This window comes from Odontesthes bonariensis, chromosome 4 (genome assembly GCF_027942865.1).
Source record: "Odontesthes bonariensis isolate fOdoBon6 chromosome 4, fOdoBon6.hap1, whole genome shotgun sequence".
NCBI classification, from domain to species: Eukaryota; Metazoa; Chordata; class Actinopteri; order Atheriniformes; family Atherinopsidae; genus Odontesthes; species Odontesthes bonariensis.
The window spans coordinates 3,092,683-3,104,377 of record NC_134509.1 but is presented as its reverse complement, the minus strand read 5'-3'; the positions used below and the strand labels follow the sequence as shown (position 1 = coordinate 3,104,377).

The 11,695-nt window shown below is 41.6% G+C and overlaps 1 protein-coding gene across 1 annotated transcript in view; it reads left to right on the top strand.

Annotated features, from left to right (window-relative positions):
- slc5a10 (solute carrier family 5 member 10) overlaps positions 1–11,210 on the top strand; it is a 42,499-nt gene extending 31,289 nt beyond the window's left edge. The window contains exons 9-14 of the mRNA XM_075462497.1: positions 1,656–1,763; positions 3,522–3,672; positions 3,827–3,995; positions 7,593–7,808; positions 10,181–10,274; positions 10,364–11,210. Coding sequence (XP_075318612.1) covers positions 1,656–1,763; positions 3,522–3,672; positions 3,827–3,995; positions 7,593–7,808; positions 10,181–10,274; positions 10,364–10,557 — 932 coding nt within the window. The 3' untranslated portion in view covers positions 10,558–11,210. The remainder of the gene's footprint in view (positions 1–1,655; positions 1,764–3,521; positions 3,673–3,826; positions 3,996–7,592; positions 7,809–10,180; positions 10,275–10,363) is intronic.
- Positions 11,211–11,695: the final 485 nt, after the last annotated feature.

The following is an 11,695-nucleotide window of genomic DNA, read 5'->3' as shown; positions in this document are numbered from 1 at the left end:
CTTTTGAACGCATATTGTTTTCAATTCAATTCAGTTTTATTTATAAAGTGCCAAATACAACAAATGTCATCTCAAGGCACTTAGATAATAAAGTCCAATTCAAGCCAATTGGAATTCAATTAATTGTAATCATAATTATTTACAAAATAATCCAATTCATTCATATAGAGCCAATTCAAAAACAGTTTCCTAGCTAAGGAAACCAACAGATTGCACCGAAACTTGTCTTCAGTCCAATCTCCCGTCCTGAGCGTGCCTGAGGCGACTGTGGAGAGAAACGACTCCCTTTGAAAAGGAAAAACCTCTGGCAGAACCAGAACCAGGAAGGGTGGCCATCCGCCTCCACCAGCTGGGGTTTGAGAAGACAGAAAAGAGGGGACAACAAACACTGTAACACCATTCAAAGGATTTTGAGAAGCAAAACGCTTTATTTTTTAAACCCCAGCCAACTAGCAGGACTACCTTCATCAACACCAAAACGAGGCTGGAACTCTGCTCACAGGACGCAGCAGGGGGTAAGAAGATGTTCAGAAATGATGTTGCTGATATGGGATGTCACACAGCTTCATGTCAAAAGAGGCGAACTATCCCTTTAAGATGACTTTTTTAGGTCAGTCAGATATTTTGCAATAGCAGTGGGTGTAACAGATGTGTTGTGTTATTAATAATATTTTCTTTTTTAATACATCTTCTGCATCTGACAGTACAGATCAGGAAGGTTTTGTTTTATCTGTGCAGTTGAGTTAGAGATAACAGTTATTTTCCAGCTTATTATTACAGTACAAGTGAATTTGATCATTTGCCAAACGAACTGCCAAATTTTAGTGAATACTTAATTGGATGCATCTAAAATAGTTTAAGGACACATCCGATTTGTAGTAAAGATTGATTAAAGATCAAATTAAAAGTTATATGGCTCATATTACATAACATGTAACAATACTTACACTCCCACGCTTGTAGTTATTTCGCCAGTTTGCTTTGTGCAGCGACATAAAAAGGAATATTTGTCCTAAAGAGGCTCGAAATTCGACAGATCCCAGACTTGGTCCGTCTAACTCAGACTTTAAAAGCCTCATCGGGTTCGGCTGAATGTCCCAATGGTTTTTGCCCAAGTTCTTTCATTCAAATTGTTTGATAATTCAGCCAGAATGGACAGAAATAGGAGTAGAAACAACCCACAATGCTCTCTGTGTCCCTGCAGTACCGTGGGTGTTGTTATAGGGAAACTTTACATCAGCTTTGAGCAGAAACTGAAGAAAAGGAACATTAATTCCGTTTAGTCGTCCTCACCAAACAACATTCTGATGTGTCGTAATTGATCTGGATTTATTTGAATGTTACTTTGATTATCACTCAAGTGAAATTTTACTGTTGCGCAATGGATAAACTCATCATAATCATTCTTGTAGTTATGGCTGCGGGTGGGAATGACTTGCTCCATCATTATTTGTTGCAACGAAGCCGAAGAAGCCTCTGACTGAACCCTATTGTTTGACCACTATGTTCAGCGTAGTTCTTTTAAGCTCTTTTCAAAGCAGCCGTCAGCACACACAGCCGACCGTTCTTATCAGTTTTTTCCTGGTTCTTTGAGTCTCTGGCTCTGATGCTGCGGCCCCAAAGCACGTTTCCTCCATGTTTCCTTTTCGTTTCAGACTCTGTGGGATGTGTGGATCCAGAGGAGTGTGTCCGAGTGTGTGGAGCTGAGGTGGGATGCTCCAACATTGCCTTTCCGAAACTAGTCATTGAACTCATGCCAAGTGGTGAGAATACAGCTTTTACTTTGAAAGTATCTCAAATACTTTGAAATGTTCGTATCCACAAACATCTGTGTGTGGGTTTCAGGCAGAGATGGGGACTCGAGTCACTGTGACTTGGACTCAAGTCGACTCGAGTCGCTGTTTTGATGACTTGTGACTTGACTTGACAAAAAATAAAAGACTCGAGACTCGACTCGGACTTGGAAGTTAAAGACTCGGCACTTGACTTGACTTGATACACAATGACTTGAATGACTTGAGTGTCAAGCATCTAGCATAACTTCAAAACTTTTTTCGTCTTTTGAAGATCCATTCTGACCAGTAAGTGCTCGTCAAATTAGCTAATGTTATCCTGTTAGCCTAGCCGGTAGTTAGCTAACGTTAGCTTGATATGATACGGGGTGGACAGGTTGGACACATTGGCCAATGATGTTTACTGACAGTTACTTATATCTTTGTGTTTTCACTTTATTAAGATCAGATTCTGCAGGTAAAATTACAATAATAAGGTGACTTGCCCAAGAAAAAATTACTTGGGACTTGAAAGCTAAGACTTGGGACTTACTTGAGACTTGAAAGCTAAGACTTGAGACTTACTTGAGACTTGAAAGCTAAGACTTGGGACTTACTTGAGACTTGGACGCTAAGACTTGGGACTTACTTGAGACTTGAAAGCTAAGACTTGGGACTTACTTGAGACTTGAAAGCTAAGACTTGGGACTTACTTGACCCTTGAAAGCTAAGACTTGGGACTTACTTGAGACTTGAAAGTTAAGACTTGAGACTTACTTGAGACTTGAAAGCTAAGACTTGGGACTTACTTGAGACTTGAAAGCTAAGACTTGAGACTTACTTGAGACTTGAAAGCTAAGACTTGGGACTTACTTGACCCTTGAAAGCTAAGACTTGGGACTTACTTGAGACTTGAAAGCTAAGACTTGAGACTTACTTGAGACTTGAAAGCTAAGACTTGGGACTTACTTGAGACTTGAAAGCTAAGACTTGAGACTTACTTGAGACTTGGAAGCTAAGACTTGAGACTGACTTGACCCCTGAAAGCTAAGACTTGGGACTTACTTGAGACTTGAAAGCTAAGACTTGGGACTTACTTGAGACTTGAAAGCTAAGACTTGGGAATTACTTGAGACTTGAAAGCTAAACCTTGAGACTTACTTGAGACTTGAAAGCTAAGACTTGGGACTTACTTGAGACTTGAAAGCTAAGACTTGAGACTTACTTGAGACTTGAAAGCTAAGACTTGAGACTTACTTGACCCTTGAAAGCTAAGACTTGAGACTTACTTGAGACTTGAAAGCTAAGACATGGGACCTACTTGGGACTTGAAAGCTAAGACTTGGGACTTACTTGAGACTTAAAAGCTAAGACTTGAGACTTACTTGAGACTTGAAAGCTAAGACTTGAGACTTACTTGAGACTTGAAAGCTAAGACTTGAGACTTACTTGAGACTTGAAAGCTAAGACTTGGGACTTACTTGAGACTTGAAAGCTAAGACTTGAGACTTACTTGAGACTTGAAAGCTAAGACTTGGGACTTACTTGAGACTTGAAAGCTAAGACTTGAGACTTACTTGAGACTTGAAAGCTAAGACATGGGACTTACTTGAGACTTGAAAGCTAAGACTTGAGACTTACTTGACCCTTGAAAGCTAAGACTTGGGACTTACTTGAGACTTGAAAGCTAAGACTTGGAACTTACTTGAGACTTGAACATGTGTGACTTGGTCCCATCTCTGGTTTCAGGCTTGAGGGGACTCATGATAGCCGTGATGATGGCCGCTCTGATGTCCTCACTGACCTCCATCTTCAACAGCAGCTCCACACTCTTCACCATGGACATATGGAAGAAGCACCGCCCACAAGCCTCTGAGAGGGAGCTGCTATTGGTCGGCAGGTACGGTGCAAAACTGTTCAGAGAGCATCGGTTTTATTTAGTCTTTATCAGGGCACCGGCGGACTGCTCGCTCATGAGTCTGAGCTCCAGGATCAGCCATGAAAAATGCTACTTTTTGAGGAGAGAAAGGGTTTATGGTTCATGTCTGCTCCAGGATCGCGACTGTAATCTTGGTGGTGGTGAGTGTGGTGTGGATCCCCATCCTCCAGTCGGCCAACAGTGGGCAGCTGTATGTCTACATCCAGTCAGTGACGAGCTACCTCGCCCCACCCGTCACAGCCGTCTTCACGCTGGCGGTCTTCTGGAAGAGGACCAATGAGCAGGTCAGACATGCACACACCAGACACAAAAAGTTCTCCATCAATCCGTGATGATTTCATACGAAACATTTTTATTAGGGCTGGGCAACGATTAAAATGTTTAATCTAATTAATCGCATGATTTCCCTGATTAATCACGATTAATCGCATTTGTACGCAGAATCCAAAAATGAATCCAAAAGTAGCGTATAGCTTTTAGCATTTAGCTTTATTTTAAATGTGCTGCCATATGAATGAAAGTGCCATAACATTTGTTGTGCAAACACACTTTTAACATCAGCATCTTTCTGTAGTTTTTATGTAGAAGCCTCGCTCCACTGTCTGTTTCCTTGAATGACTTGCTGCTATCAGTTGTGTGTTTTGCCTTTAAGTGATATTTTAGACTGGAACTACTACGCTGAGAAGACAATTCAACTTGGCAGTGTTTACAGATGACTTTGGTTCTGTCGACTCCGCCGTCTGGAAGAACTTTAAAATGAAAATGGCCGAGTAAAAGTTCCGTACCCTTCTCCATGTTTGGTGGATCCGCCGATTACTTTCTTTTCCGGTTTCAAAATAAAAGCCTGTGAGCAACAGACTTTTACAAAATAAAATAAATAATAAAACAGGGGTGGTCCATGGCGTAGTGGGTTGAGCAGGCGCCCCGTGTACAGAGGCTACAGTCCTCGCTCCAGCTGGCCCCGGTTCAAGTCCCACATCAGACGACCCTGTGCTGCGTGTTGTTCCCCCTCTCTCTGCCCCCTCCTTCCTGTCTCTCTGAACTTTCCTATCCATTAAAGGCATTAATGCGCCATAAAATGTTTATCGGCGTTAAAAAATTGACGGGTTAACGCGATAATAACGAGTTAACTCGCCCAGCCCTATTTTTTGGGGAATTTCTCCGTGAAAATTATGAGAAATACCCACCGACCATTGTCCAAAGTTCCAGTTCCATGTGGGAATATCTGACATTCACATTTGATGAATTACTCTCAATCATAAAAATCCACCCATCAATAACTTGATCAGAAGACTGAAATGTTGCTTTTAGCATGAACGTAAACGGGCTGATTTGACCGATGACTGCAGAACTTTCTGGAGTTTTTAGTTGTTTTTTTTGTCCTTTTTGTCCTTCCTCCTGCGCTGTACACTTTTATTGGCCTCACATGAGACCCAGCTTTGTGCAGCTCTTTCTTTCTCTCACTGCTTCGTGTGGAGCCCCTCCTTTCTGTGAATGTGTGAAAAAACACTCCTTTTATTAAGTGTATTGTTTATCGTTTCCCGTGTAGGAAGCAGCACGAGGGAACCTTCTTCTCAGCAGAAGGAGGAAAAACTTTCACTCAGCACGGTGTGAGAGAAAGTCTGTTTTTTTACAAGAAAAAGACAAAATAAAACAATGCCAGAGATAATAACCATGGTGTCGTAACTTTAACCTTGTTTGACTGAAAGTAAACACCAGTCTGCTGGATATTCCAGATCCAGTCCACGCTGTGGGTGTGTCTGCTCTCCTCTGGCATGCTGTTTAACAGCTCAAATCAACTTTTTCTCAGGTTTTTGAGCTCGAACCGGACTTTCCCCTTCAGTGCCTTTTATTACTTTGTGTAAACAAAAAATTTGCCAGAATTGACGGGTTGCAGGTCAAAGGGCAACTCTCTTATCCCAAACCATTGTAGCCTGAACACCATTGTAGATGGTGAGATTGTTCTGCCAGTTTGTTGATCTTGTTCCCCTTGAGGTCCCCCAAAGATGGATCCTGATGACTTTGGTTATCATCTGGCTCGCTTAGCATATTAAACGTACATTATTACAACTTTATGCCCAGTAATTAAAAGCATAATAGAGTTGTAATGTGACTGTCTTATCTGATGACAGCAGTGTAAAGAAAGATCTAACAAAGTCCTCGTAGAGTAGAATAACATTGTAAAGCCATCGCTTGTACGGATGGATCAATGTAGCTAACTCCACATTTTCAACCATCCATTTTCTGCCTGTTTCATGTACACCGTGCAGCATGAGGACGGGAGGGTATCCCTCCTCACTGACAGGGGCGCAGCCTGGGCGGGTTGCCAGTTCAGAACAGGACAAACATCTTAAACAGTTACAGACAACCGTGCACGCTCACGCTCACACGTATGGCCATGTTTGAATCCCCAATCAACCCATTACGCGTGTCCTTTGGAATCTGCGAGGAAACATTCCTCCATGTCTGACAACTTTAATTTATTTTCCACCTTTAACATGAATTCAGTCTGTTTCTTTTAGATCTATACAGCTGCCGTTTGACAGGAGTTGAGCTTTTTATGTGCTGCGATAAACACGGTGAGCTTGTTGCAGGAAAAAAACTGAGCGGCGTTCACTCACAGGGCTGAAGGACGCATGTTGCTGCACAGGTTATGCCACAGCTGAATAGTTAACATTGAAGACTACAAACAATCAGGCTTGGTTACGGAGGGAACATGACGTGTGAAGTCATTAAACACGAGCAGCAAATACAACTCATAAAAGATGTAATCAGGGCTGCGCAACGATTAAAATGTTTAATCTAATTAATCACATGATTTCCCATTTGTACGCAAAATCCAAAAATGAATCCAAAAGTAGCGTATAGCTTTTAGCATTTAGTTTTATTTTAAATGTGCTGCCATATGAATGAAAGTGCCATAACATTTGTTGTGCAAACACACTTTTAACATCAGCATCTTTCTGTAGTTTTTATGTAGAAGCCTCGCTCCACTGTCTGTTTCCTTGAATGACTTGCTGCTATCAGTTGTGTGTTTTGCCTTTAAGTGATATTTTAGACTGGAACTACTACGCTGAGAAGACAATTCAACTTGGCAGTAAATGCAGGAGGTTTTTTTTTTTTACATTTATTTTGAAATACGTGCTTTTATGTTGAAACAAGTAAAACAGGAAGTAGCGCCGGTTAGCTCCGTTAGCTTCACACCTGTAGCGGTGATGTTACCTGCTAGTTTATCTTTATTTTATTCCTCCATGCTTCGTGGTGTTTGCTGTAACTGTGTGAATGTGATGCATTCAACAGAATTTTACAATAATAAAACCTGCGTTAATGCGCAATAAAATATTTATCGGCGTTAAATAATTAACGAGTTAACTCGTAATCAGGTGTAATCATACCTGTAAATGCTATCACATGTTTTCTGAACTGATGACATCATCACTGGAGTCCAACACACAGACCCTGATGATGTTGTCCCACAGATGCAGAAGTTTTTCATTAGAATTTAGCCACAAATTCGACGCTGCACGTAGACCAGAACACTGTTGTCATCATAGGTGAACAACAGACAGACAAAGCCCTGAATCTGTGAGTAAAATAACTTCTCTCTGATGTTCGGTGAGGCAGATTTATTGTTTCGCATGTTTTTGAAGTCAAACTGCACGGATCTCATTCTTTGCTGAAGGTGAAGCAGAAAGGGAAATGAAGACGACAAATAGTTTGTCTACCTACAGGGAGTAAGAGAAGTGACAGGACGATGACAGATTTCCATGCCGGGAAAGTGCGAGTGCAACATTCCACGAACCGCAGGTGCTTCAGGAATTAGGCGGCTGTTTCCAGAAAGAGCTGCGTACTGTAATCTGCATCCATTGGTGTGTTTTCAGGGTGCATTCTGGGGCCTGATGGTGGGCCTGGTGGTGGGCACGTGTAGGATGGTTCTGGAGTTTGCCTTCCCTCCCCCCAGATGTGGCGTTGTGGATTCGGCGCCCATGGTGTTGCGTGGCGTGCATTACCTTCACTTTGCCATTCTGCTCTGTGGGCTCACCGCCATCGTGGTTGCCATAGTATCGCTGCTCACACCGCCACCCAGCCAAGAACAGGTGGGCACACATGGATATCTTAATGAGCAGGACTAACAAAGAATGTGATCTACTGAAGTAAATCAGATCAATCTGAGGTAAAGGAACATTTCAGAGAACATTATCTGAGGGTGTATGTCCCATATTAACATGTTTTAAGGGAATTAGGAAGATTTGTGTCATTCATACATTTCCTACAAGTAGGATACAAACTACAACCTCCCACAATGTTAAAAAATTGTGCAAAAGTCTTGAGCCCCCCCCCCCCCCCCCCCCCCCCCCCATCTCTAGCATTTAAGCAGCCGTGCTTTCTTACAATCTTTTAAAGTGGTTTTGAGCCAAAGCTCTCCAGATTTTCTGGAGTTAAAGGGATAGTTCGCCTCTTTTGACATGAAGCTGTGTGACATCCCATATCAGCAACATCATTTCTGAACATCTTCTTACCCCCTGCTGCGTCCTGTGAGCAGAGTTCCAGCCTCGTTTTGGTGTTGATGAAGGTAGTCCGGCTAGTTGGCTGGGGTTTAAAAAATAAAGCGTTTTGCTTCTCAGAACAATATGCGTTCAACAGAGTAATACATTTGCATCACAAAATGGTTCTCCAGGAAAAAGTCAGACCTCACAATCTCTTGGCCCTATTTTCTCTCCCTTCGTATCACTGCCTGCTGTGCAGAGCGAGCAGCAAACACCGTAACAGGCGCGGCTGTCGGCAGGCGGCAGCAGGCAGTGATACGAAGGGAGAGAAAATAGGGCCAAGAGATTGTGAGCTCTGACTTTTTCCTGGAGAACCATTTTGTGATGCAAATGTATTACTCTGTTGAACGCATATTGTTCTGAGAAGCAAAAGGCTTTATTTTTTAAACCCCAGCCAACTAGCCGGACTACCTTCATCAACACCAAAACGAGGCTGGAACTCTGCTCACAGGACGCAGCAGGGGGTAAGAAGATGTTCAGAAATGATGTTGCTGATATGGGATGTCATACAGCTTCATGTTAAAAGAGGCAAACTATCCCTTTAATGTGTTCTTTCTTTCTTTGTTAAGCTACTTAACACCGACCTGTGGATCATTCAGGTACAAAAAGGCACCTAACTGAAGGGATGAGTGTTTTATCAACACATAACAAGACAACTTAGTGAAGAACCTTTTTACAAAACGTCACAAAAACGCATAATTTGCTCCCATATTTTTAGTTAGACCTACAAAAAATGCCAAAAAAAATATATATATGTGTGTGTGTTTGTGTGCCAAATCTATGTTAAAATACTCACCATTATTTTGAGTATTTTCTTCGTCGTGTCCATACAAGCCCTCAATTGATTCATTGATTCATTGATTCATCACCAGAGTTAAGAACAGACAAAAAATCCACACCTCATATTCAAAGTAAAACTCTAATCTTCTGCAGCTTAACATGGTGGGAAAACCACAGAGGGACTCCTGCACTAAGCTACTCCTATCATCTCTGGAGCTTTACAGCTACCCATAAAAGCTGGTTAAGATTAGCAAATGGACAGAAATCAGATGAAAACATTTGAGGGAATATGGAGTAATCTGATTGAGCATCTGAACACAGCGGACATAGTTGATTGAAGTGCCACACCAAAAACCAGAAATAGCTGCTGACTAGAGAAACTATTTATATTTTATTTGGCTTTTCTTTTATATATTTATCTATTTATTTTCACTATGTACTTCTCTTCATGTGTTTTATTATATTATATTATTTATTTACTTTTTTGTTTTGTTTTTGTGTGCCTATTTTGTGTTATGATCCCATTGTGTTATAATTTGCATTTAAGTACATTTCTGTAGATAGATAGATAGATAGATAGATAGATAGATAGATACTTTATTCATGCCAATTTGGGAAATTATTGTGTTGCAACAGCGTAAAATATAAAAGATATGTAAACAATTAAAGGAAAAACTAGCAAATAGCATAGAATAAAAATAGAGAATAAACATCAGCTATAAACAAATCTACAGTATGAAGAGTAGGCTAAATAATAATAATAAACATCAGTAAACTAAATAAAAACAGATTTGTACATTTAACAATAAAGGTAAAAATAAATTTAACTGAGTAGACATGCATACCAGTAATGGGAAAGGGGGGGGGCTCGGGTTGAAAATATGTTCACAATGAGTTTCAAATACTTGTCTTGAAAACGGAAAAATCCAACAAACAGAATGTTCAAAAAAAAAAAAAAAAGAAATCAGATGTAAACGAGACTGGATTTTCCAAATATATGTGAAAAATCCTCCTCCCTGCACATCTAAAGCTGGTTTGTTAACACTTTGCATCTATTTGACAGGGTTTTAGGAGAGAAATTAGACCTACTTGCAGGTCAGCGGATGAAACTTTGTTGCTTTTGTTTGTTTCTCCTCTCCCAGCTGTGTAACCTGACCTGGTGGACAATAAGTGAGGAGCCACAAAGAGAAATTCCTCTGCAGAAAGTGTCCTCTGTCAGCCACCGTAGCTCCCAGGGTGAGAGTCTGAGCATTCGCTTTGAATTAAAAACACTCTGCGCGGAGCGGCTGCTGTAACTTCCTGTGTCTGTGCGTGCACTGATGCAGGTTCGGAGGTGACATGCCGGAGGACGTGTGCGCAGGGCGCCAGTCTGTGCATCTCAGCAACACGCTGCTCCGATGAAACTCCACCTCCCAGAGTTCCTAGCCTTCGAGAGAGCGTGTTCTGGTCCAGGTTCTGCGGCATCAATGCAATCCTGCTGGTCAGCATTAACATTTTTCTGTATGCATACTTTGCCTGAGGGACGGATCAGATCCGACATCCTGCCACGCCCTCCTGCTGAACTCTACTCACCCAAAAAAAAATGAACCGCAGGCTGATTCCTGCACTTTCAGGGAGGAAAAGGAACAGATAGGTGCCCAGATCTCAACAGAACTCACTACTACATCCCGGGTTTTGCAATCTAAAGCTGGCAGATGAAACTTGGGGGGGGGGCGACAGAAACCCACAGAGCACATATTTCTGATAAGGCTGCACAACACTCCACATTTTTTTCTGCATCCTATTACAGTAGCAGGCAATAATGAGAAACACATGCCAGTCAATTTCAGCCAATAATAACATTTCTCTTTATAGCAGCCGCTGACCTAAAGGGCTTTACAGACAAGATTAAAACCTAAAGGTTTGATAACTTTGGAGTAAAACAGGATTATGAATAAATCAATTAGATTGCCCCCAGAATTCAAAGGATATGCATCTGTTTTCTTCTTAAATATGCCAATGCGAGTTAACTGTTCCTCGCATCCGGGCAATTATGCTTCACAGTTTGGGGCTATAAAAACAGGCTCAAACTGCAAATTGAAAGGAAGTTGCTGATGCAAAAAGGCGTGGTGTCATGTCTGGCTTTATAGATAAGGAACAGGACTAAAAAAAAAAATCAGGGCTCAAACATTAAAGGGACAGTTCGCCTCTTTTGACATGAAGCTGTGTGACATCCCATATCAGCAACATCATTTCTGAACATCTTCTTACCCCCTGCTGCGTCCTGTGAGCAGAGTTCCAGCCTCGTTTTGGTGTTGATGAAGGTAGTCCGGCTAGTTGGCTGGGGTTTAAAAAATAAAGCGTCTTGCTTCTCAAAACAATATGCGTTCAACAGAGTAATACATTTGCATCACAAAATGGTTCTCCAGGAAAAAGTCAGACCTCACAATCTCTTTAGCCTGATTAACATAGACTTTCAAATCTCTTCGAGATTCTGGTCTGACCAAGACCATAACGAATACGATTCGAAATGGCCTGGTCAACCCGCCTCCCTCGGGTTGCTACTGGTTGAGGCCAGAAAAGGCTGTGCCTAAGCTTAAGCCAATCACACCACTCTTTCCTCTGACGTATGATTTAGCTACCAGCGGGGCTAACTGGTAGATTAAACTCTTACCAAA